General features: G+C 38.5%; 5 protein-coding genes across 6 annotated transcripts; 4 read left to right on the forward strand and 1 right to left on the reverse strand.

Annotated features, from left to right (window-relative positions):
- Positions 1 to 1,745: 1,745 nt before the first annotated feature.
- On the forward strand, positions 1,746 to 7,701 carry LOC103448970 (methylcrotonoyl-CoA carboxylase subunit alpha, mitochondrial). The gene is made up of 16 exons (XM_029089172.2): positions 1,746 to 2,250; positions 2,679 to 2,800; positions 2,934 to 3,081; positions 3,202 to 3,339; positions 3,467 to 3,562; positions 3,641 to 3,700; positions 4,070 to 4,162; positions 4,250 to 4,361; positions 5,064 to 5,168; positions 5,368 to 5,504; positions 5,747 to 5,981; positions 6,060 to 6,226; positions 6,346 to 6,462; positions 6,572 to 6,814; positions 6,921 to 7,016; positions 7,399 to 7,701. The coding sequence occupies exons 1-16, from the start codon at positions 1,924 to 1,926 to the stop codon at positions 7,402 to 7,404; spliced, it is 2,202 nt and encodes a 733-aa protein (XP_028945005.1). The 5' UTR covers positions 1,746 to 1,923; the 3' UTR covers positions 7,405 to 7,701.
- A 2,071-nt stretch (positions 7,702 to 9,772) lies between these two features.
- Positions 9,773 to 12,811, forward strand: LOC103448969 (serine/threonine-protein kinase 54). The gene is made up of 6 exons (XM_008388237.4): positions 9,773 to 10,556; positions 11,174 to 11,295; positions 11,484 to 11,692; positions 11,804 to 11,978; positions 12,109 to 12,243; positions 12,381 to 12,811. The coding sequence occupies exons 1-6, from the start codon at positions 10,268 to 10,270 to the stop codon at positions 12,585 to 12,587; spliced, it is 1,137 nt and encodes a 378-aa protein (XP_008386459.1). The 5' UTR covers positions 9,773 to 10,267; the 3' UTR covers positions 12,588 to 12,811.
- Positions 12,812 to 14,285: 1,474 nt separating this feature from the next.
- On the forward strand, positions 14,286 to 17,395 carry LOC103448967 (homocysteine S-methyltransferase 2). Of its 2 annotated transcripts, none has more exons than XM_070807396.1 (7): positions 14,286 to 14,565; positions 15,112 to 15,168; positions 15,244 to 15,473; positions 15,763 to 15,892; positions 16,156 to 16,359; positions 16,593 to 16,689; positions 16,853 to 17,395. In XM_070807396.1, the coding sequence occupies exons 1-6, from the start codon at positions 14,386 to 14,388 to the stop codon at positions 16,656 to 16,658; spliced, it is 867 nt and encodes a 288-aa protein (XP_070663497.1). In that variant the 5' UTR covers positions 14,286 to 14,385; the 3' UTR covers positions 16,659 to 16,689; positions 16,853 to 17,395. The 2 variants fall into 2 exon arrangements, with proteins under 2 accessions (XP_070663497.1, XP_008386458.3); XM_008388236.4 differs by having other exon boundaries at positions 16,618 to 16,689.
- An 8-nt stretch (positions 17,396 to 17,403) lies between these two features.
- On the reverse strand, positions 17,404 to 18,398 carry LOC103448966 (uncharacterized). The gene is made up of 2 exons (XM_008388235.4): positions 18,030 to 18,398; positions 17,404 to 17,895 (listed from the first exon to the last, which is right to left on the reverse strand). The coding sequence occupies exons 1-2, from the start codon at positions 18,127 to 18,129 to the stop codon at positions 17,486 to 17,488; spliced, it is 510 nt and encodes a 169-aa protein (XP_008386457.1). The 5' UTR covers positions 18,130 to 18,398; the 3' UTR covers positions 17,404 to 17,485.
- Positions 18,399 to 18,888: 490 nt separating this feature from the next.
- LOC103448965 (uncharacterized) lies at positions 18,889 to 22,433 on the forward strand. The gene is made up of 7 exons (XM_008388234.4): positions 18,889 to 20,035; positions 20,803 to 20,889; positions 20,971 to 21,084; positions 21,190 to 21,474; positions 21,567 to 21,680; positions 22,001 to 22,073; positions 22,190 to 22,433. The coding sequence occupies exons 2-7, from the start codon at positions 20,827 to 20,829 to the stop codon at positions 22,225 to 22,227; spliced, it is 687 nt and encodes a 228-aa protein (XP_008386456.1). The 5' UTR covers positions 18,889 to 20,035; positions 20,803 to 20,826; the 3' UTR covers positions 22,228 to 22,433.
- Positions 22,434 to 23,802: the final 1,369 nt, after the last annotated feature.

A 23,802-nucleotide genomic window follows, 5' to 3' on the forward strand; every position in this document is an offset into this window, starting at 1 on the left:
TAAATATCTGTCAATCACATGAACAATCACGTGACCACCTTTTTAATGATATGTTTATCAAACTAACCCCTCCACTTAACAAGGGTATTGATAGATTTTTTTGTAAAATGACTAAAATAATTTACGATGGACAAACTCAAATATCACTTATATTGATTTTTAATATCAAATACCAAAATAATAAGTTATAACATCCTCAACGGAACATTTTTGCTATAAAGCTAACAAGTGAGCAACTAACTGGCCCTTTCTGAAAGAGTACATATATATAATATATTAACGAGGGTAAATTCTGGATCTGTACATTTGGATTGGTTTAGCCAGCAAAGCAAACATGTCATAGATTCTAAATTGCTTTTTATCATACGGTTTGCGAATGCCATGATTGTGTTAGGTAAAAGTGTGGACAAGTGTGAGGCTGGTGATGATGCATGTGCTCTCCATCTTAATCACAAGCTTAGATGACACACAAACGATGATTTTCCATTGGAAATAATAGCTAGGGTTGTTGCCTCTTGGGATAATGGCCAGTCCTTGCATTTTGTCATTTCTTGATCAATCAAACCTTTGTTATTTTGTTCTGACATGGAAAAAGTTAATTGACCCACTAACTAATATTCTTGTAAATATGGTCCCATGCATATATCAGATCTTTGATTTGTGTATAATGTCTAAGTAACTAAGATGAGGATTTTCCCCTAAAGCTTTAAGGTATGTTTACTTACTTAGGATACGATAAGTCAGAAAATAACTGATGGCGGATAAAGATATGAGAATGATATTTGGTTACTCAGGTATTAGATAAATGATTCTCATGGTGGTTTTATGTTTGGTTGTTTAGGTATGACATACCTAATTTCTTGTGTGTTAGTACTTTAGATTTTTCAACCAAACGTAAGAGTTTGATTCCTATATTATTGGTACCACACATACTTTTTTTCAGACGATGGAAGGCTTAATGAAAGTAAAACAAACCATCTTCTTCATCATAAATGATCCACATAAGATGTCACATTTTAAATATAAAATTTAAATTTGATAGCTTATATGACACTTGAACATCTTTTAGATTTGCTCTCCATCCGATATGTCAAATTAAAAGCCTTTAATAATCAATTAAAAATAATAATAAATATTTTTATAACACAAAATAATAGTAATGGTAAAACATTAATAATCAATTAAACATGATTTGAAATTGCTGTTAATTTTGGCTGCAAACGTAATGGTTGTCATTCCACATCATGTCACATCAGAATTGACTTTTCAGTTGAAAAATATTGTTGCTATCATTTTTTTAGGGGACTTTAACGAAAAGCTCCTGATACTGTTCACTTTAACGAAAAACCATATTTTTACACTAAAAAGTCAATCATGATACTATTCACTTTACCCTTTATTTTGTCCTTATCATTAAAACTCAAAGTTTTCAAGCCCTTTTCATTAATTTTTTTTTTTTTTTTACTGTTAATACTGATTTGAAATTTTTAACGTCTCTTTTGGAGATTCTCTAATTCACTACCTACAGCCCTTGATCTAGTATCGCTTGAATCTCCACTTTGTTGGACGAGGTTCTGATTTCTGAGTACACATCCACGATCATTTGTCGAAAGAACAAAACTTAATGTTTGTATAAGCCCAATGAAGCCCAAAAAGCAAGTAGCCCAACGAAGCCCAAATTGGAGTTGGTATCGGATTGGATGGTTTTGCCAGGTAAGCACGTCATCAGGTCAGTTTCCATGTTTATCACAAACTATCCCATCCCGAACCCATGCACTGAATTATCCTAAAAAAAAATTAAAATAAAAAATAAAAAATAAAAATAATTTACTAATTTCTACACGTAAGTGCGCAACACGACAAAAACACGAAACCTGTATACTGTCTCCGCTGCTTCACACTCGCAGAGCTCAAACCAAAACGATGCCGTCGTTCGCCACCGTCCTCCGCCGGAAGCTCTCCGGCAAAGCCTTCCATTTCCGGATAGTAACAGTAAGAGAATTCTCGGCCTCCGAGCCGCGGAGGATAGAGAAGATTCTGATAGCGAACAGAGGCGAAATAGCCTGCAGGATCATGCGGACAGCCCAGCGACTCGGGATTCAAACCGTCGCCGTTTACAGCGACGCCGATAGGTATTCGCTTCATGTCAAATCGGCCGACGAGGCCGTGCATATTGGACCTCCACCGGCACGGCTCAGCTACCTCAACGCCTCCTCGATTCTCGACGCCGCCGTTCGTACTGGCGCTCAGGTCAGAATCGCCGAGAATGTAGCTGAGTAGCTCAAATATCACCATTAGCTCATTGCATTGCCGAAGTTTCAATATTTTTGGAGACTCAACAAATAATTTGATTGTTTAAAGCTTTAAAGTTGTGCTTATTGGATTGGATATGTTTGCTTGATAATTGAAATCATGCTGATTGGATTTGGTAATTTTGTTCTTGGATTAGTACATGGATACGTTGTTTTGGAAATTTTTGTGACTGTTTGGAGGATTGGAAAATGGTTTGACTTTTCTAATATTTGTGCTTATTGGATTGGATAATTTTGTTCTTGAATAAGCACATGGTTCTTTTGTTTTGGAAATTTTGTATTACTGCTTGGAGGATTGGAAATTGGTTTTATTTTTCTAAAATTTGTGCTTATTGGACCGGATAGCTTTGTTTTTGTGTTTACTAGGCTATTCATCCTGGCTATGGCTTTCTGTCGGAAAGTGCTGACTTTGCTCAACTTTGTGAAGATAAAGGTCTTACATTTATCGGGCCTCCGGCATCTGCCATTCGCGACATGGGTGATAAAAGGTATGTGTCACTGCCTTTTTACTGATGTTGTATGAACTGGTTGTGTCATGGGTTTGTTTCCGTTCTGTATGGTTTATTTTCTTGTTTGCTGAGCAATCATTTCATTCCTATTAATGTTGAATATGGTTATCAGTGCTTCAAAGAGAATAATGGGTGCGGCAGGGGTGCCGCTTGTGCCTGGATATCATGGTAACGATCAAGATATTGATCTAATGAAGTTAGAAGCTGACAAGATTGGATATCCAATCTTAATAAAGCCAACTCATGGAGGTGGAGGAAAGGTATCCCTTCTTTGCTTCCCGTCGTCAAAAGTCGAGATATTTTTTTGTTTCTCTTCACAAGATGTTCTTATGGTTCAGCTGTTTCTTCACATAATGTTCTTATACTTTAGATATTTCTAGGGTATGAGGATTGTGCAGAGTCCTGATGAATTTGTCGAAGCTTTTTTGGGAGCACAACGTGAGGCTGCTGCTTCTTTTGGCGTTAGCACAATATTGTTGGAGAAGTATATTACACGGCCAAGGCACATAGAAGTTCAGGTAACGCCCAGCACAACATAGAAGTATATTGTAGTTGATACTGTATCCAGTAAAGTTCAGCTCATTGTCATATTAATTTCACATAAAACCGTGCGATTTGATTTTTGGTGATTGTTTGATATTGTAGATCTTTGGGGACAAACATGGGAATGTTCTACATTTATATGAAAGAGATTGCAGCGTCCAGAGAAGACACCAGAAAATAATTGAAGAAGCCCCAGCTGTAATGTTCATTTCCTGTCTTGTCAGTGTAGATTTGTCATTGTAAAAGTAGAGTTGTAATGGAAATTCCTTCGTGCAGCCAAATGTTTCTAATGACTTTCGATCTCACTTGGGTCAAGCTGCTGTATCTGCTGCCAAGGTGAGGTACTTTTAATAGTCATCTGTTTTATACCTGATACACAAATGGCCCCTGATTAGATCAAGAATGATGCCCTTTACTGATCACTATTCTTGTTGGATGATACTTAGCCAACCTGAGTTCTACCTAATCATGGGTCTCTACTTTTGTGCATGGAGTGTTTAGCCCCCATCAAAAGCAAGAAGTTAGCTAACTGTAATTACAGTCTCTCTATATCCTTATAATTTACAAAATTTCGGCTCACAGTTTGGGGGAAGTAATAGTTTCTCCAGATTATGTAGACACGTTTCTCTCAATTCTCAGGCTACAAATAAAAGTGTACAATCTCTCTATATCCCTAAACTTTGAAGTCTCTGTTGATAAATAAAGGCAGTTGGTTATCACAATGCTGGCACTGTGGAGTTTATAGTTGATACAGTCTCAGGCCAATTTTATTTCATGGAGATGAACACTCGACTTCAGGTGCTTTAAGCCTTTAACCATCCTGTTCTATTCTATTTCAGTCAATGAACTTACCAGAGTCTTATAGGTTATTTGATGTTTCTGCAGGTTGAGCATCCTGTGACTGAGATGATTGTCGGCCAAGATCTTGTAGAGTGGCAAATTCGTGTTGCAAACGGAGAACATCTTCCTATTAGTCAGTCACAGATCCCCTTATCAGGTGACCTTTTTTTTTCTTGAACAAATGTGAAGAAGAAAAAGTCTTGAAAGAGGTCTTAGCCAAGCTTATTGCATATACAATGCTACTTCCAAAATGACTCTTGACTAGGTTTAAGCTGAATGCTTGGTGGTTCTATATTGATTTGACTTAGTCAGATATTGCCTATTCTATGACAAGGGTACCTTAAAGTGCTGTGCTATTAATTTAAAATTACAAAATGTTCCCTAGATGCCAAAATTTGTTTGATGAATTTTATCAGGCAATCAAGAAGCTCATTTATGACATAAAATGAATATTTCGTAATAACTTGGATACAAAAAATCTTAGAATTCGTTGACCCTATTTGGGCCTTACTATTTAGCTTACATCAAGAAGCTCATCCTCATTCTAGCGATGACCTCCCATTACTCTCATTTTAACCCTAACTCTTTTTCTCTCCCAAAGGCTCTCAAGCCTCCATGTACAATGTAACCTACGTTATCATAGTGGAAACGGAAACTACACCAACATAAACGTGGCCCAACTTTGTGTGAGCGACATATATTTTGTGTTCTTGTCTGTTTGTGTTGTTTGGCGGTCGGATATAAGCTGATCAAACTTTAGGCGTCGACAGAACTAATGCAAGTTTGCTCATTCTATATGTTGAAAGCAAAAATTTATTAAGCTTCTGGGTTTTTGATAAAATTATTCATTATGATGAAGGTCATGCTTTCGAAGCCCGAATATATGCTGAAAATGTACCGAAAGGATTCCTTCCAGCAACTGGAGTCCTTCATCACTATCATCATGTTCCAGTCTCACCAACAGGTATGTCTCAGTACAAAACTTATATGATTCATCGATATTAAAGTAAAAAATCCATCCCCAAACACTCAAGTTGGCATAATAGATTGTTTGAGCACCAGTTGCTATGGGATATCACAGCTAAACAAGTCCTTGAGTATTATCATCTCCTGTCCTTTGGTTATTTGTATTTGTTTCTTACGTTGAGTCTGTCCATGAGCAGTTAGAGTTGAGACTGGAGTTGAACGTGGAGACACTGTTAGCATGCATTATGATCCTATGATTGCTAAGCTTGTAGTATGGGGAGAAAATCGAACTGCAGCATTGGTGAAATTGAAGGATTGTTTGTCAAAGTTTCAGGTACAACCAATTCCCGAGTTGCATCCTCTGCACATTAAAGTACATTTTGCAATCATTCAATGTCATGCTATCTTTTTTAGATGAATTAGATATCTGATGCCCATGAATCAGCAAAGTTTAAAACGTTAAATGGCTCCGTAGACAATACGTGGCATGTGGAAGGCATATTGCAAATTCATATCGATCCTGTAGTTTCAGTTTATTATGGATCCTTGTGTTTTAATGCTAATTTTCATATACAGGTTGCAGGTTTACCAACCAACATCAATTTTCTGCTAAAACTTGCTAGCCATCAGGCATTTGAAAATGGTGATGTGGAAACCCATTTTATTGAACGCTTTAAAGATGACCTCTTTGTCGACCCTAGTAATTCACTACTGGTGGACAAAGTGGCTGGTGCTGCTAGATTTGGTGCTACACTTGCAGCTGCGTGTCTCATTGAAAAGGAAAATTCTGAATTTAGAGAAAATCTTCCTGGTAAATTGGAAGTCTTTAATCTTCAAACATATTCAGTTCTTAAACCGCTATAACATTTATTTCTCCTTATCTGTTCAGGCAGCAAAGGCATAAACTCCATATGGTATTCTTCTCCCCCCTTCAGAGTCCATCATTGTGCTAGACATACTATGGAGCTTGAGTGGGAAAATGAATACGATAGCAGTGGCTCAAAGTTACTGAAGATTTCAACCACTTATAAAGAAGATGGGAGCTATCTGATTGAGGTAGTCTTACGCTAATTGGCCATATTTGCAACTTCCCCTATAGTATCTTATGTGCAAGTTGTTTCTTGTCTGTGTTCCATAAAGTCATTCCCTCAGCAAGTTTCTAAACATCTGTGCAGGCAGAAGAAGACAGTTCCCAATGTGTGGAGGTCAAAGTAACTTGCATAGGCAACCACGATTTCCGAGTTGAAGCTGATGGTGTAATCATGGATGTTTGCTTAGCTGTTTACTCCAAGGTAATGCCGTTCTCTGCATGCACCTTCACAGAGAATTACACTTTTTTTTATTTCTGTTCATTTGGAGTTCTATCATCATTAATTCGTTGAATACAATTTGTGCTTGCAGGACCAAACCCAGCTCATTCATATATGGCATGGGTCACATCATCATCATTTCAAGCAGAAAATTGGTCTTGAATTGTCTGATGATGATGATCTCGAACATAAGCCCAGATTTGAGAAATCGTCATACCCTCAGGGCAGTGTTGTTGCGCCCATGGCTGGGTTGGTGGTCAAGCTTCTGGTCAAGGATGGGACAAAGGTGGAAGGAGGACAGCCCATACTAGTTTTAGAGGCAATGAAGATGGAGGTTTGTACTGCTGCTACTGTTGCATAGTGCATCTACACTTTATTTCCATGTGCAATATTCAAAATCAATTCTAATCTTTTTTTCTTTCCGTTTTTACATTTTGAAGCATGTTGTAAAGGCACCATCAGCGGGCTATGTCCACGGGCTTCATCTAGCAGCTGGCCAGCAGGTTTCTGATGGTAGTGTTCTCTTCAGTATCAAGGTTAGCCATTTGCTTTCTACTACCATCTGTATGAGTTATTGAAGCTTTACTGAAACAGAATTACATGCACAAGCGTAAAAGCTGGTAGCACAGAATCATTAGAACGCGGTTGCATGTGTTGTTTGGCATTTGTCCTGAAACAGTACATGACAATCGTTTCTTTTATCCCCTTTTCGTTGAGGACGGCTTAATGCTTTGAAGTGCGAGGCACTTCTGGACAAAATACATCTCCGGTCCTTGTTTAGAGACTTCTAAGAGTTGACCTTCATTTAACTGTTCTCTATGCATGAGTTTTTGGCCTACGATTTAATGTGGTTATCATAACTTGCACACTTCCATGTTTGGGCTCTAAATTTTGAATGAATAATATGCATATGTGCAGGAGTAACAATACATCATCAAGTCTATCGTTTCTGAATAGTTTCGGCAAGAGCCGTGACCACGCTCCAAAGTTGTGCTCGAGTAGAGTGAGTTATCGAAACTTTGACACGATCTCAGTTGTAAGAAACTAATTCATAGCCTTGTTTGTATATAGTCATTCATATAATAAAATCTTACAAAAGAAACCTCATGTCAACAACAACAATAACAAAGCCTTACCCCACTAAGTGAGTCGGCTGTACAAAGCCTTATCTCACTAAGTTGGTCAGCTATATGAATTCTAGAACGTCATTGCGTCCGGTTATATTTTGTTTCATTTTCCAGCTAATATCTCTACAGCTCTAGATCACTCTATGCCCTTGTTTATATTGCATAAGATTCATCAGCCGAATTTCCAAAAATGCAATCCATTCCTGCATCAGAATGTCTCAAATTACAGCTAGCTTGTGCTTTTGGTCAACAAATTGTAGCTAGTAACAGTCTACCATCACTTTAGGCTGAAAGAGAAAATTGTTGGTAAATACTCTAATTTACGGGCTGAGAATTTGAACTCGGGTGCCATGGGGTTGGGTACACTGTTCTAACTAACTGGCCTTAGTCACAATCGATGAACTGTTTCGACCTTACCTAGGGGTTGATCGAGAAAGGACACCAATTGTTTTTATGATCCCTTGGCTAATTGAGTTAATGACAGCTTAATTTGGGCATCTATTCATTTGTTTTTTCTTCACAAGGAAGTAATCTCTAGCATCGTACAATTCTTCAAGTTGGAGAGATATGCCCTGTTTGGGTCCCAAGTGAGTTAAGAGAATTAACCAAGGGATCATTCTGCTAAGAAAAACCCTAGAGACCTCTCGACAAATGCTCGAATCTAGTGGCCGAAAATTTAGCTAAACGTCTCTTCACACGTTCAAATTTTGGCTACTTTCTAAATCCTTGCAAATGTCAAAGAACCATTTTGGAAAATGACATGAAAAGTGCCTAGACATTTATTTATTCTTCTTCTAGTGCCAAACCTTCTTCTTTTTGTTAGTCAGCTTGATGGGTTGTTGTAGGGGACAAAGGGGGATGCCATTCAATTTCTTCAAAAATTAGGGGAATAGGGGGAAAAGGCAATAAGATAGTTTGTCAATGCTTGGTTTTATTTTTATCCATCCCTTCCTAGTTTGGGGTGATTGTGTTTTTTTTCTTCTTCAAAACAGTTTCTGATGTGCTATGAGAATAAACAGCTGAAAAAAAGGTAAATGTTTGGTAAACTATAGTGCTAAAAGTGCTTTTAGCAAAAAAATAGCGTCTAATGAAAAAACGCTTTTTGAGAAGTATGGTTAGAGCTGATTTTGTTTTCTGTTGTTTTAGACATATGATTTGAAAAAATATATGAAAAAAAACAGTTTTTTTTTTCTTTTACCAAGCACAAGTTAGCTCAACTTTTTTAAGAAATTGCTTTTAAAAAACATTTAATCAACCACAAACCAGCCCTAAAGTAACCCAAATCAAGTCACTAGCAATACCATCCAGCATTATTATTTTTCATTTATAAGTGGAGAGATTTGTATGGAATGGGTTTGTCGTCATCGCGTCCGGAGCCATGAATACAAGTTCATGTATAATAAGGTGCTCCCTACCTAGCCTTGTACTAGTAGCCTTAGAAGTCATAATGAATCTGTTCAACTTGCAAGTGATAGGTATCACATTCAACTTTAATAGTTTGACATGTTTGATATCTAATTATGACGGGTCTCATTATATAGCTCTCTCAACATCGTTACAAAATCAAAATTAAAAATTGATGAAAGTGTATGAAAAAGGTACGTTGTCCGGCGAATATACCTACCGAACTTTAGGTTCCAACGAACGAACTAGACATTAGAATATTTGTGGCGTCGGTGACTTCAAAAATTCAACCAGTTTTATTATTATTTTTTTCTTTTATTTCCATTTTTGGACCACACAGTCGACATCAAACAAAAATATTCTTTGTTTTCGTTTTTCTCAGCTGTCAAAATTAAATGATGCAATCCCAATCAATTAAGAAAAATTAAAAAAAAAAAGAATTTGTAAAATAAATTAGAAAAAGAAAATTATTCGATGAAGTTAAGATTAGGCGGCTCTAATCATATACGATTTAGGATCAAACAAACCGTATTTTTGTTGATTTTATCGAGGAGTCATATATTTGGACGGACAATCTCTAAATAAGAGAAATTTCAATATGTCAAGAACACAGAATACTAATTACTAATTGTATTATTATATTATTTTATCAAACCGTGTCCTCAGTGAACTAAAATTTTTTATCTCAAGAAGGAGGATTAAATCATAAAATACCGGTAAGTCAGTTTAAAAAGAAGGTAAATAAACTCCGTAATCAAGCTGGGATTTTTTACCTGACCCATAAATTTACTGCTCTAACCGGCGCGTAAATTTTCCATATATTATTGTCTTCGTTTGATGTTTCTCTTTCCGAATTCCGATTCTATCCACTCCTCTTTCTTTTGGCTTTCTCGCTATCGTTTGGTACCCAGAACTCTATTTTTCTCTGCTTTTTTTCTTCTTTTTTCCCATCCGATTTTTTTCTCGATTTGATGTGATTTTTCATCTCCAAGATTTCTGGGCCCGTTTATATTGTTCCAGTTCCTTTGTCAAAGTTTCAATCGAGTTCTCGGGGGGTTTAAGGAAGTTTTTACGTTGTGAAGTTTTGAGATTTGGCGTCTGTTCGTGTTAAAGTTTTGAACTTGATCAGCACAAAGAAATTTTTGGTTGGTTTTGATTCATGGGTTGTGTCGAAATCGCATGTTCGTTATTGGGTTTCTTTGTTTTGGGTTTTTGAAGTTCGATTTTTGAGTAAAAGTTGGGGAAGTCGGTGAAAAATGGAAGTTGAGGGTATTCAGAGGTCGAGAAGTTTGGGTTCCAAGGGGAAGGATGTGGGAGGAGGGGTTGATAAAGAGGTGTTTTTTCGTGCCGATAAGATCGATTTCAAGAGCTGGGATATCCAGTTGGAGAAGCACTTGAGTAGGGGTTGGGAGAGGGAGAGGGAGGCGAATGCAAAGATGGAAGAGTGGGAGATTGATTTGGGTAAGTTGGATATAAGACATGTTATTGCTCATGGAACCTATGGCACTGTGTACCGCGGCGCCTATGATGGCCAAGATGTTGCAGGTACTTTGATTTCGTTTCAATTCAATTTCGATTCTTTTTCTTTGTTGCAATTTTGATGATGTGTAGGATTTGTTTGAATACCCAAGTTTTCCATGTTTGAGACTTTAAAACATAGTTTAGTGGTCAATGACTTTCACCAGAAGTGAAATGGAATTGAGAAATTTGACATTTTGTTGAGTTAGTAGACGGTAAGCCATCATCTGTATTTGTTTTGGTTTAGTATTAAGGGCTTGTTTGGGATTGCTGTAGAAAACCATTCTGCTCATAAGCACTTATGCTAAAAGTGCTATAGCGATCCCAAACAGGCCATAGGTATTGACAGGAGGTGCTAGCGATTGCGTATTAGATGGTTAATGAATCTATTAAGAATGGTTTTAGTGTGCTGGAGTCAATCACTTTCATCATTATTAGACTCGGGGGGTTTACTTCATTGGAGAAAAAGAATACATGTGACTGTTTGCCTAGGTATATATACAAATTTACAAATACATAAATTATTTTATTGAATGTAAGAAAGCAGTGTTATTTGATTGAATAATGAACCCCTAACCGTAGGTTATCCTGTATTTTTCTTGTCAATATTGTTCTCATGGCTTGATGTATTCTTGATATTATAGTGAAGATATTGGATTGGGGGGAGGATTGTATTGCCACAGCAGCTGAAACTGCTGCTCTTCGGGCGTCGTTTCAGCAAGAGGTTGCTGTATGGCATAAGCTTGACCACCCAAATATCCCCAAGGTAAAGTTAATATATATTGGTTCTTCATCTCAGTATGCATAAAGTCACAATAGCTTCAGATGAAAACTTTGATACCGTTTGCTGCCCTAACAATTTTTTGGTTTTCAGAATATTATCAAATTGTCAATTTCCAGGTTTACGTTTTAGAGATTTATCTACTTAAACTACAACCATTATATTTGTGACAGTTTGTCGGAGCTTCAATGGGAACTTCCAACCTTAAAATCCCCGTTAAAAACGCATCAAACGATAGCCATAATTCTCCTCCTTCAAGAGCTTGTTGCGTTGTTGTTGAGTATGTTCCTGGTGGGACGCTGAAGAACTTTTTGATCAGGAATAGAAGAAAGAAACTTGCCTTCAAGGTTGTGATTCAACTTGCTTTGGATCTCTCCAAAGGGTGAGTTGGGTTCTTTTTTTTTTTTTTTTTTTTTTTGTGCTTGATTTATTTCTGTTTTTTTGTTTGGGTTTTAAACTAATGGATTTGGTTCTCGGTGTTTCGTTCTCTCAGTTTGAGTTATCTTCACACGAAGAAAATTGTACACCGTGATGTCAAAACGGAAAATATGTTGCTTGATACTCATAGAACATTGAAAATTGCTGATTTTGGTGTTGCTCGAGTGGAAGCTCAGAACCCAAGGGACATGACTGGGGAGACTGGTACCCTTGGGTACATGGCCCCAGAGGTACCTACATCTTTTCATTAATCATTGCCAAATCTAGTTGTAAACGAATTTGACTCGAGTGACATTCTTTTATTTATAGACTCCCCTCCCTGCAAATTGGATTAGAATTCTAACATCAAGGTTTTTGTAGGTCCTTGATGGCAAGCCATACAACAGGAAATGTGATGTCTATAGTTTTGGTATTTGCTTATGGGAAATCTATTGTTGCGACATGCCTTATCCTAATTTAAGTTTTGCTGATGTCTCATCTGCAGTAGTGCGACAGGTTGGTTTGTCGTTGCACATAATGCTTTAATTGTTTTATGAGATTTTAACTGAATGTAGCAAAACTTGTTCTTCTTTGGCTTTGAAGTTATGTTGTTCACCAAATGTTAGTCCTAATACTTTATGCTTGGATGGCAGAATTTACGACCAGAAATCCCAAGATGTTGTCCGAGCACATTGGCTAGTGTCATGCGAAAATGCTGGGATGCAAGCCCGGATAAACGCCCTGAAATGGAAGAGGTTGTGAAACTGTTGTACGCAATAGATACGAGCAAGGGAGGCGGCATGATACCTGAAGACCAGTCAACCGGCTGTTTCTGTTTCGGCACACCTCGCGGTCCATGACCTTCTTTGTTTCGTGTAATATAGCTTTACAGATTGTGCATTGCATATTAAAACCAGTTTACCAGTTCAGCGCTAGACTGCAGGCAGCTGCAGTCAGTCTTTGAATAATCACTTCTCATCTCTGAATAATGCACAAACAGCGTTTTTGAAAAGCCATATTGTTGTTTGTGGTTCCTTCTTCATTCTTATTGTAAATTAGTATGGAAATCAAGCTTTTACAGCAATGTCTGGTAGTTTTATTCTGATACTTTTACTGTCATGGTTTGGTAATATCTTGATGGGGCAGTTATACTCTAAACAGGACATTCGTTCTTCATTAAATAACAGATTGTCGATATGATATAGATCAGATGTCGATAACATTGGCCGCTAACATGTCAATAGGATTATGTATCAATGTGTTATCGTACAAAAATTGACATTAACACTGTAAAATCCGTTCAATTAAGAAAGGATAGGCGTCCTGCAAAGAGAAAACGAAGAATCGATGGGCAATTCTTTCTTGTTTGAAATTAAGAAAAGAAAGAATACTACTAGAAACCCAAAATCAAACTGGTTTCCACTTTTTTGGTGTGCAATGCATATTTACCTAATGTTCCACTAGAAATCTCAAAGGACAGTTCCACTTGATACGTGTGGGGCTTTAGGGATCTTGGATATGGAAATTTGGTGGATATCCTTCTGCTATTTGTGGACTTTTAATCACCCCCTTACCATATCCACATGAAGCACACATGCAATTGGCATGAAAATCAACCAACAATAAATAATGCACATAATAAGGTACCCCTTTCACATTTGGTAGGGACATTCTTTCAAATTGAACACTAGTATCAACTTACTAACTACTATTACAGTTTAGTGACTCTTCGCTTGCAATCGAAAGGTCGGTTTGACTAATGTAGACATTGAAGATGTATCATTTTTGTAAGTTTTGATTCCCTTAGAGTTCGTTACCTAATGTGTGATTGGTCTATTGTGCGGTCTGACCCTATCTCCCCTCCTCTTATATTAGACTTTTCCCATTTCCTCCTTAGAGGAGAGACATGATTTGTTAAAGCCTAAAATACACTATGAAATCCGTCAAAATTCTTCATTTTTTAAAATCCTTTATATCAAACCATGATTGAATACAAGAAACTTTTACACTCTTTTAAAATCATGATTCAATACACTCAAATTCTATGGACTTTTATAAACTCCATTAAATCTTAATTAAATACCTTAAAACTTTCATGATTTCATTTAAAATTCTGGTTGAATGTTCTTGATCGTTTAAACTCTTTTAATTATTTTAAAATTTTAGTTGAATACACCACTTACCTCTCCATCAAAATTCTTTTCCACAATTGAGGAAAACATTTTACTCCACAGTCTTTGGTCTAGTTTATAAATATACTTAGATATTGGGCCTGGGATAAAAAGAAAGTTGAGCCGACATATAATGAGTCAATTATATTTATGAGTGACACATACCAACTAAGAGAGCCGAATTCGAATCCTCTCATTTACAAGTGAGAAAAAATACCACTAAACAAGAGTTTCATTACCATAAAACCTAATTCGCAAAGCCAACGTTACCCGTGGACATTTTGTTATTGTACGAAACTTGAGGGGTCGAAATGCTAATTTCAAAAAGTAAATTCTTATTTCTTGAGCAACCAAAAAGCTATAAAGAGCAAAAACAGAGGAGGGAGCCAGGTGTTGGCGGTTTAGTTAGTTTTTCCGGTTTCCTCACAACTACAAATACAAAATTGACCCCACACATTCAGAGAGCGGTGGTTCTGTTGACGACGGGATGGGCAGCAGCAGCAGCGCTAAAACGCCGTCGTTAATGAGGGACTTTCTCAGGCAGGCGGGCGGCATCGCGGTGGTCGACGGTGGACTTGCCACCGAGCTCGAACGCCACGGTGCTGACCTCAACGATCCTCTCTGGAGCGCCAAATGCCTTCTCACTTCCCCTCACCTCATTCGCACGGTACCCTCATCTCTCTCTCTAGAAAATGTAGATATAATTGTTTTGTTTTGTACTCTGACGAGTGTAGCGTATGTGCAGAATAATGGGTTTTTGCCAAGTTTCAAGTGCTACTTTTGCTGTGAAATTTTCTTATTTTTGACAATTTTGACAATTTTGAGCTTTGTGTTTTTGGAATTAGCATTCGATTTTTGCTGGGATTTTGGTTTTTGTTTATGAATTTGGACCAAAGTTGTCAGATTTTGTTTGGATCAGAAGGAAACTTGCAATGACCAAGATTAACATGAGAAAACTTATTGCTCTGCTTTGATCATGTATTTTAGTGAGGAATGTGACTTCTATAAGCTGATCACAACGTTAATTCGTACATTTCGCTACCACTAAGTTAGGCAGGATTGAACATGTGCTTTCTTTTTTGGGTAAAGGATTCAGCTTTTGTTAAGACGAAATCAAAAGAATGGAGATTGATTTAAGTCAATGTAATTCATTTGTAGACTTGATTAACTAATAGGACCACATACCGTGTTGTTTTGTTGCGTAATGGAGCAGTTACACATTGAATACCTTGAAGCTGGTGCAGATATCATAATCACAGCGTCCTATCAGGTAATGCCGGTTACTAATAATGGCTCTCTCAATTTATATTTTTTCGTGAAGCTGAAAGTGTTAGTTGCTATGCAGGCCACCATTCAAGGTTTCGAGGCCAAAGGATATTCAACAGAAGAGAGTGAAGCCTTGCTTCGGAAAAGTGTTGAAATTGCCCGTGAGGCACGTGATGTGTATTACGACAGATGTACTCAATGCTCTTCTGCTGACAGTGCGAATGGTAGAATTCTCAAGCGTAGGCCAATCTTAGTTGCAGCATCTGTGGGGAGCTATGGTGCTTATTTGGCTGATGGGTCTGAGTACAGGTGATTCATTTCTGCTAGTAAAAGTCATTGCATCAGCTGTTATTTCCATTGACTTTGGTTCCAAAAACTCGCGTGTAAATAGTTGCACGCCTTTAACTGAATTGTTGACACAATATGAATAGAATTTTCTCTTAGGGAAATGTACTCCTTTGATCCCAGTGTAAGCTTTGAAAAATGAAGTTAGATAGTCCCGCCTGCTGTTATTTGCATGAAAAGGGCATCATTGTCTGAACTTCAAGTGTTCACAAGGATTTATTTATATTCATATTTTTGGTCTGTTCCTTGGCAGTGGAGATTATGGTGAGGCTATGACGCTAGGAAGATTAAAAGATTTTCATCGGAGAAGGGTCCAGGTCCTAGCAGCATCGGGTCCTGACCTACTTGCATTTGAAACGGTTCCAAATAAGCTGGAGGCTCAGGTAATGATCGCAAGCTTGTTGATAGCGTTTAGTTTCCTCTTGTCCTTGTTGGTTAAGGAAATCTGGACAGGCCATAGTTTCGTTATTCTAGGTTTCGTACTAGACTAGCTTACAAATGATCAAACTGTTTAATTAGGTGACTACTGTTTTTGATTGGTCAGTACTCAAATTTGTGACCGAAAGTGGTGGATATAAAATTCAGAAAATGGGTTAATGCTCAAGAGACGTATAGTAACAGTTAATCATGCTTGGTGTTTATGCAGGCTTATGCTGAGCTTTTGGAAGAAGAAAATATGCAACTTCCTGCGTGGTTTTCTTTCAACTCTAAAGATGGCATCAATGTTGTTAGTGGTGATTCTCTCCTTGAATGCGCCTCAGTTGCTGAATCATGCAAGAAAGTCGTTGCAGTTGGAATCAACTGCACCCCCCCTAGATTTATCCATGGACTGTTAACATTAATTACACAGGTATGATCATTTAGGATATTTGTATTGCGTTTGAATAAGTTTATGGTCCTTATTTTTATTAAATCATTAAAAAGCTTTAACGGAGATATCTGAGAACTTTCTGTGATCAACTGTTGGGGCAGCAAATGACACGTCCTACTCATTTTTTATATGCCATATTTTCCATATATATTACGAATTTGTATGATTTCCTGAATAATTGCAACATGACCCTGTTTTTCGAGCTCCTGTAGTTAGTTTCATGTTCAATTCCTTCAGGTGGCTACAAAACCAATTATTGTGTACCCAAACAGTGGTGAAAGCTATGATGCAGATAGAATGATGTGGGTGGTAAGTTAAATTTCTATGGTTGTATCGTGTTTAAGATATAATTATCTGTCAAAATATTGTGGTTATCTGGAAGATGGAATTAGTGCAGGAAATCTACAGTCATGATATTCTTGTCGAGACACCAACTCTTCTGATACTTTCTTTTCTTTTTTCCGCATTGCAGCAAAACACTGGGGTTTCAGATGAAGATTTTGTCTCGTATGTAAACAAATGGTGTGAGGTAGGGGCTTCCCTTGTAGGAGGTTGTTGCAGAACAACCCCAAATACAATCAGAGCAATATACAGGACTCTTCCCAATAGGTCAACATCTCCACCTGATCTGTAACCACATTGGCTTTGCGAAGAGAGCAGTCGAGCAAGACTACGAGAAGGCTTGCACTGAAAAAATCGCTTCCTGTTTGTAACCATCTGTCGAGCAAGACCTGATAGAAGCTGTCCACAGTTTTTTCGTGTCACTTGACACTTCGCATCGTTCTTCTGGCTTACTTATGAGGGATCTTTACATGCATGGATTATATCCAAGACCAAGAGTTTTCAGTTGTTTGAATGCAACTGTATGTGCTCAACCAGATCAGTTTATTTTTCGAACACTCTGACTCCTCTGTACATTATAAGCTAATTTTATTCCAGGCTCTTTCATTCGGATTTCGCAAGAACATGATCAGTTATGTAATTAAGATAAGTGGAAGAGATTGTCTTCAACAAACCCAGAAATTCTTCGTCGAAAGCGTCGTTTCATAATCCAGTGGAAGATTATTGACAAATTACAAATTACATGTGAAAGTTTTGACTATTTCTATGTATCAAAACCAGAGTAAACACCACTATCCCTCAGCAACCTCTTCTCTTCTTCGACGTAGTTCTTCCCCCTGCTTGCCTGCCCAAGCTCTCTCTTCCTCTTCTCCTTCTGCGAAAACGACAGGTTTCGCTTATCGCTCCGGGTCAGCGCAGTTTCCAGCTTCTCTCCCGAGGCCAATGCAGCTCTCGTCTTCTGTCGTTGTTCATAAGATTCTTCTTCTTCCTCGGTTTTCTTGGTTCCGGGCTTGCCGTCCTTACCGTCCTCCCTGCCGGTAGACCAAGTCCAGTTCGGCTCCTGCTCCGGCGCTTTCGGTGGCGGCACACCCAGCACAGACGGCCCACCCTTGTAGCCATGTTGCTTCAGTGCCTCAAAGTCCACAACTTTGCTCTTTGGCTTCCCAGATTTCACTGCAGAAATAACAGAGTATGCAGCCAGCTAAAACAAATTCAATACACAGATCACAAAACCCCAGCCAGTACTTATACAAATATGTATATATATATATATATATATATGTATGTGTGTGTATATGTATATGTACCTTGTGAAGCTGTTTTCTCGGAGGGTGGTGAATCTGATGACTTCCCAGATGAGGAATCCGAATCTCCTTCCTCGTCACTCCATGGAATTGCCCTCTTCATGCTGGGCAAGAATTTGGGTCTGGTTCCTACGAATTAGGGTTTCTAGGGGTATGGAAGGTTTGAAATTGATTTACCCCCAAATTTCAAAAGAGGGGTCTAGGTTTAGGATTCCGCAGGTACCTTTTGGTACATGGGATAGGAACAGAATGCACTCTATCTTACGTTTGGTGCGCTAAAGACAATGGGATGTGTTGTTCCACGTAACGAAATTTGATTAAATTTTCATTTCACCTCCCCTTAGAACGACTTATTCCACTCTTGTGGAACACAAAATAATTTTGTGTTTCTTTTTCTCCCAAAAAAAAAAAGCACAAAATTATAAAATTTTAAGAAAAAAATAGCCCTCATCTTTTTCAATATTTACACCATCCAAATCATAAAACAAACCCTAATCCATCTTCTTTGCCGGTGCATTTCTTTTCCCCGTAGCCTACCTCCTCATCCTCATCGTCTCCTGTAGCCGTCGACTGCACCCAGCTAGCAGGCATCAGCACGGAGCCACTTATGTCGCGCTGCAGATTGACCCAGGTCTTTTAATGCGATTGATAGCTTGTTGAATCTTAGTTTTCGACGTTAATCAATGGATAAAAGCTGCTTCTTGTGTGGTAGTGCAGCAAATAATAGATAGGAAAAAGTCTATACTACCAAATATTCCTCATGCTTTAGATGTATAGGATCTTTTTTTATTCAATTTTTTTGTGTGCATACCAAACATAACACAAAACCTTTGCTCTGTTCCATCTCGTTCTATTTTGTCAGTATCGTTTGGTATGCAGACGGGATGAGACGGAACGAAATCGGATTGGACGGGACTGGACAGGAAAGGGAGCAAAGATGCCCTCGGATGGAAATAAGGAGAAAGAAGAAGGAGACGGAGAGGTTATAATTTTGTGTTCCACGGATGTAGAACGAGTCGTTCCAGGGGATGAGGCGGAACGAAAATTCACCCAAAATTCGTCCCGTGGAACAGCATGTTCCACTCGTTTTAGGCACACCAAACGTGGGACGGAACGCCTCATCTCACTCCGTTCCGTCCCGTCCACGTACCAAACTGTACCGCAGAGAACAAGAAAATGGGATCGTTCGTAAATTTTGAAGGTTTGGGTCATTCCTACTTGGGTTATGGGCCTTCTCAAGCCCATTATTCATTTTCAAGCATTGTATGATTTTGACCACTAAACTTTGATGCTTGTTCCAATTTGGTCCTCATTTGCTTTTTCTGTGTCCCAAGTTGGTTCGTAAACTTTCAAAATATGTCAAATGTTGAAAACGATTAGTGGTAGGCATAGTTCAATTTAGTTGATTCATGTAGTGGAAACATAACTCTTAAGTTCAATCAATTTTAGTGATGATTAGGAAAGCAACTCTCAAATCAAATTGCCTATTCGATTTCATTGATTTTGAACGATTTTGAGTATAAAACATTTGTAACTCTGGACGCAAAATTTCATATATGAGTAAATGAATGACACTTAAAACCTAGATGAATTACCGAAATCGCCTTAAAAAAAGTGATCATGTATAGTTCTATAAACTTTTACAAAAAGAGTACACTTTTATTTCTTAGATCAACTTGGGATGAAAAAAAGGTAGAAGGACCAAAATGAAAGATCTCTATGAATTATGGTGCAAACATGCAGTTAACCCAAGTTTAATAAAGCCATACGGCGTCGTCTCGGGCGGGAAAGTGGAGTGGAGGGTTCCCAAATTCGCGGAATTGCTGAGAGCTTCTTCATAGCCAGTGGCGGCGAATAAACTGAACCACAGAAAACCCAGCCTCAACCTTCACTCCCGCCGCCAGCCTCCGCCGTTTCTCTCTCTCTCTCTTCCTTCTCTTTGCTCTATTGGGTCGGTGACTCCTAAACGTCATCTGAAACTGAAGGAGCTTGCTTTTCTCTATCTCAAGGTTCGCTCGTTTCCTTTTGTTCCACAAGTTGATTTGCAAAGTGTTTTAGGTTTATACGAGTAATTAAATGCTATCATATGTGCTTTTAATTGGGTTTTGTCTTCAACTGAGTAAATTGCAATGGATGCTTATAGCTGAGCTGCAATCAGTTGATTGTAATCTTTGTTTGGACTGCTGAGGATGTAGAGAGAGAGAGGGAGAGAGAGAGAGAGGGGGGGGGGGTATAACCTTTAATATTTTGGCAGAAGAATGTTGAAGACGAAGAATTCTGTGCAAGAGATTGTGTGTTTTGGTCTGAAGGCTCGAGTGGTTAAAAGTTTAGTCTCACACCTCAGTCTTTGTGTTGAATAATGTAAAAAGTCACACATCGGAATTTAGAATAAGTTCATAGAAAACTCCGGGATACATCGGACGGGGTAAAAATGGTATCTTTCTCATCCCCAAACCCATAGAGCTCAGCTTGTTCCAATTTTGTGGCGTTTAGAGAGGGAGTTTCAGATACCTAGGATAAAGGTTCCGGATCTGGGTTTTGGGTGTTGCAGCATTCAAAAGTGGTAACCTTTATAGTGTTCTTTTTTGTTGAGTCCTTATGGTTGCATGAAAATTTGGTCCATCCAATCTGAACCCATTATGTAAAGCTAGAAATTTTATTGGTTTGTAAAAACATTGAGATGGTTGGTTTGGTTTTGGGTAGTCATGCAGAAAGCAAAAAAGGTGTTTGTTTATGTTCTGTTTAGCTGAATCGTTTGCATGAATTTTTTGTTCAGGAAATCTGAACCCAGTTATTTTCCATGGAAACCAAGGCGGATGGTGGAGATAGCTCGCTTGTTCTGATCAAGCAAGGAGCCGAAGCTGTGAGTTTTCATATTCTAATATGTGTATTTTGAACTGGATAAGAAATTGGGGCTAAAAGTTTTCTATTCCTCTATTTCCAGAGGGTTTTTGAGTCAGACTTCGTGGGAAGGAGGTCAATTGTCAAGGAGCGTTTTTCAAAGAAGTATAGGCATCCGTCTTTGGATGCAAAGCTTACGCTCAAGCGCCTCAATGCGGTTTGTTTTTTTCTTTCTTGATGAGGTTTTGCTTTTGTGATGAAATTTGCTAGTAGCCTTTTTATTCCCATCTGGTTTTTCACTAAAATGGACATGTTGGAGCAGGAGGCCAGGTGCATGACGAAAGCAAGACGGCTCAGGGTCTGTACTCCAGTGCTTTACCATGTAGACACTGTGCTGCATACCCTAACATTTGAATACGTGGAGGGTCCTTCTGTCAAAGATGTATTTCTTAGATTCGGGTTAGGCGATGGAAGTGTTGCTGAAGAACGCATTGATGATATTGCAATGCAGATTGGTCAAGCAATTGCGAAACTACATGATGGTGGCCTCATTCATGGGGACTTGACCACATCTAACTTGTTAATCAGAGCTAGTACTAATCAGTTGGTGAGTGATTTACTTATGTTCACTTTGTTCTTCCAATTTTTGCTCAAGTGCTTTTACGGATTTGCATCAAATTCACAATTTTCTTCTCCAAGGTTGTCATTGATTTCGGTCTGAGCTTTACATCAACCCTTCCAGAAGACAAAGCTGTGGATTTGTATGTACTGGAAAGAGCTTTGCTCTCAATGCATTCTTCGTGTGGGAATGTGGTAAGCCAAGTTTGTTCTTTTTCCACTTAATCTTTGGTTTTTCAAAATCTGCATTATCTTTTCGTTAGTTCGTAACTTTTTTATTTTTCAAGAAAATGAAATAAGTGTAGTTCAGAAATGGCCGAACTGAACAGAGTTCTAACAGTTTGTCTTGGCCCGAGACATTCGTCTTAGAGCAGTTGTTAGAGTACAAGTTCTTGGCATGTATTTTACATGATTTCCATTTATCAGTTTCGGAAAAGACTCAGTTGTTTTCGAAACTGTATTCAAACTCTATGTTGAATAATCAAATTTATTCTCATGCTTTCATTCTTGTACAGATGGATCGGATACTTGCTGCGTATCGGAAGTCCTCAAAGCAGTGGTCATCCACATTAAACAAGTTAGCTCAAGGTGTGACCTCCCGTTTCTGCTCAGTCTGTTTCTCAAAATACGGCTTTAGAATTCCTTTATACTTTCTTTAATCCTCTTTCCTTTTAAGTTTTCTTATGTCTTCACAATTTTTACAGTGAGACAACGAGGCCGAAAGCGCACCATGGTTGGATGAGCGCTGCTTCAACTATCATTCACATCAGGATAAGCAAAAGGAGTATTTGCAGGGCGACACGCAACAGTACACTCGTTATCTTCGTGTAATGTTTAGCTGTAACTTGCAAGTTATGAACATGTATTCCGACTTTGAATTCAGTAGTAATTTATGTCTAGAGTGCATGTCCTTGACATCTAAATTATAGAAAGTTGTGTGTTCGAATTTTTTTCCCTGTTCGAATGTCCATATTTTGAATCGTACCTCGAATTTCATGTCATACATCAGTCCTATTGTAAAGGGCAACACTATTGCAAAAGTCAGCCGTCGGCAGTGGCGGCGGCGGATGTGATGTACAGCGATTTTGAAGGCACTTCTGCGACGGAGGAGGCGATTAAACTCAACTGCGACCAAGTTTCGGGTGGCTGACGTAACATTGCGATGGATGAGATTAATATAATGTCAGCGGTGGCCCGCGGAACTTATGTCGGCACTACAGTGCAATAAGTGCCTTGTCTAAAGAGTTCTGCGACGGAGCCTACGACCAATGACACCATCTACACCGGAAACTAGCGCTCTGCCTGTACCAATCCTACCACTGCCATCGCCACCACTTGTACAGGTAATGCCACTGCCGTCACCGCCACTTGTACCAATCTCTGCCACAGCCGTCACTGCCACCTGTACCAATCATTAGTCTGCCACCGCCATTGCCGTACCAATCATTATTCTGCCATCGCCACCACCGGCACCAGTCATACCACCACTCTCATTGCCATCAATCACCCAGATATCATGCCACCGTCGCCACCACCACTGCCAATCATGCAATTGCTGGCACCACCAGTGCAAATCACACCGCCGTCGCAACGAATCATGCCACCACAGCCAACTAAACCACCTGTGCCACCGGCGGAGGGACTTGACATCGCAGGGGCCCCAGGAGAGGCTGGCGAGGTAGATATGTAGTACTTCGAGCTCCTGGCAGTGCTAAATTGCTAATCTACATATAAACTACTAATACCATGATTCACTCTTAAGTCTTGACACTAAAATGGTTTGAGGGATCTCTTTGTTATCGAATTTCTAATGCAACAAGCAAATGATTTTGTTTTACACACTTTTGGTTTCGTACACATTTTTCTTTATTTTTTGACAACTAAATTGAACAAATTTAACAAAAATAATGATCATGATTAAACATGAGTAACGAGCATGTTTATCATTTTCTTGGTAAAATTACCAAGAAACAAAAGTTTTGGCAAGAAGTGCTTCACGTAGTGGTGGGCACTTGGAATTGAAAAACGGTTTGGTTTCGATTTTGGCTTTTGAAAACCGCATCACAAATATAGAAAGAACTTTTAATTGAATAACCATAGTAGATGTTATGTTTTAATTAGGTTTTTGTTACAATCCATACATTTAAATAGTTGTTTCCTGCTCAGTGCGGCTCTCGGTCTCATTTGGCATTGGGGACAAAACATTTTTCATAATATTGGGGACAAAACATTTTCATAATATTGGTTCTTGTGTATGCATGTAAATTATATTCAGATATGTATGCTTTTTGTCCTCAATTGCTCTGTTTGGGCTATT

This window comes from Malus domestica, chromosome 11 (assembly GCF_042453785.1).
Source record: "Malus domestica chromosome 11, GDT2T_hap1".
NCBI classification, from domain to species: Eukaryota; Viridiplantae; Streptophyta; class Magnoliopsida; order Rosales; family Rosaceae; genus Malus; species Malus domestica.

Coding starts and splice junctions, on each gene's coding strand:
- LOC103448970 (XM_029089172.2), top strand. CDS start 1,924: ATGCCGTCGTTCGCCACCGTCCTCCGCCGGAAGCTCTCCGGCAAAGCC. Junction 2,251..2,678: donor CCGTTCGTACTGGCGCTCAG/GTCAGAATCGCC, acceptor TGTGTTTACTAG/GCTATTCATCCTGGCTATGG. Junction 4,362..5,063: donor GTCACAGATCCCCTTATCAG/GTGACCTTTTTT, acceptor ATTATGATGAAG/GTCATGCTTTCGAAGCCCGA.
- LOC103448969 (XM_008388237.4), top strand. CDS start 10,268: ATGGAAGTTGAGGGTATTCAGAGGTCGAGAAGTTTGGGTTCCAAGGGG. Junction 10,557..11,173: donor TGATGGCCAAGATGTTGCAG/GTACTTTGATTT, acceptor TTGATATTATAG/TGAAGATATTGGATTGGGGG. Junction 11,979..12,108: donor TTGGGTACATGGCCCCAGAG/GTACCTACATCT, acceptor AGGTTTTTGTAG/GTCCTTGATGGCAAGCCATA.
- LOC103448967 (XM_008388236.4), top strand. CDS start 14,386: ATGGGCAGCAGCAGCAGCGCTAAAACGCCGTCGTTAATGAGGGACTTT. Junction 14,566..15,111: donor CCCCTCACCTCATTCGCACG/GTACCCTCATCT, acceptor GTAATGGAGCAG/TTACACATTGAATACCTTGA. Junction 15,169..15,243: donor TAATCACAGCGTCCTATCAG/GTAATGCCGGTT, acceptor GTTGCTATGCAG/GCCACCATTCAAGGTTTCGA.
- LOC103448966 (XM_008388235.4), bottom strand. CDS start 18,129: ATGAAGAGGGCAATTCCATGGAGTGACGAGGAAGGAGATTCGGATTCC. Junction 17,896..18,029: donor CGAGAAAACAGCTTCACAAG/GTACATATACAT, acceptor TTATTTCTGCAG/TGAAATCTGGGAAGCCAAAG.
- LOC103448965 (XM_008388234.4), top strand. CDS start 20,827: ATGGAAACCAAGGCGGATGGTGGAGATAGCTCGCTTGTTCTGATCAAG. Junction 21,085..21,189: donor CGCTCAAGCGCCTCAATGCG/GTTTGTTTTTTT, acceptor ATGTTGGAGCAG/GAGGCCAGGTGCATGACGAA. Junction 21,475..21,566: donor GAGCTAGTACTAATCAGTTG/GTGAGTGATTTA, acceptor TTCTTCTCCAAG/GTTGTCATTGATTTCGGTCT.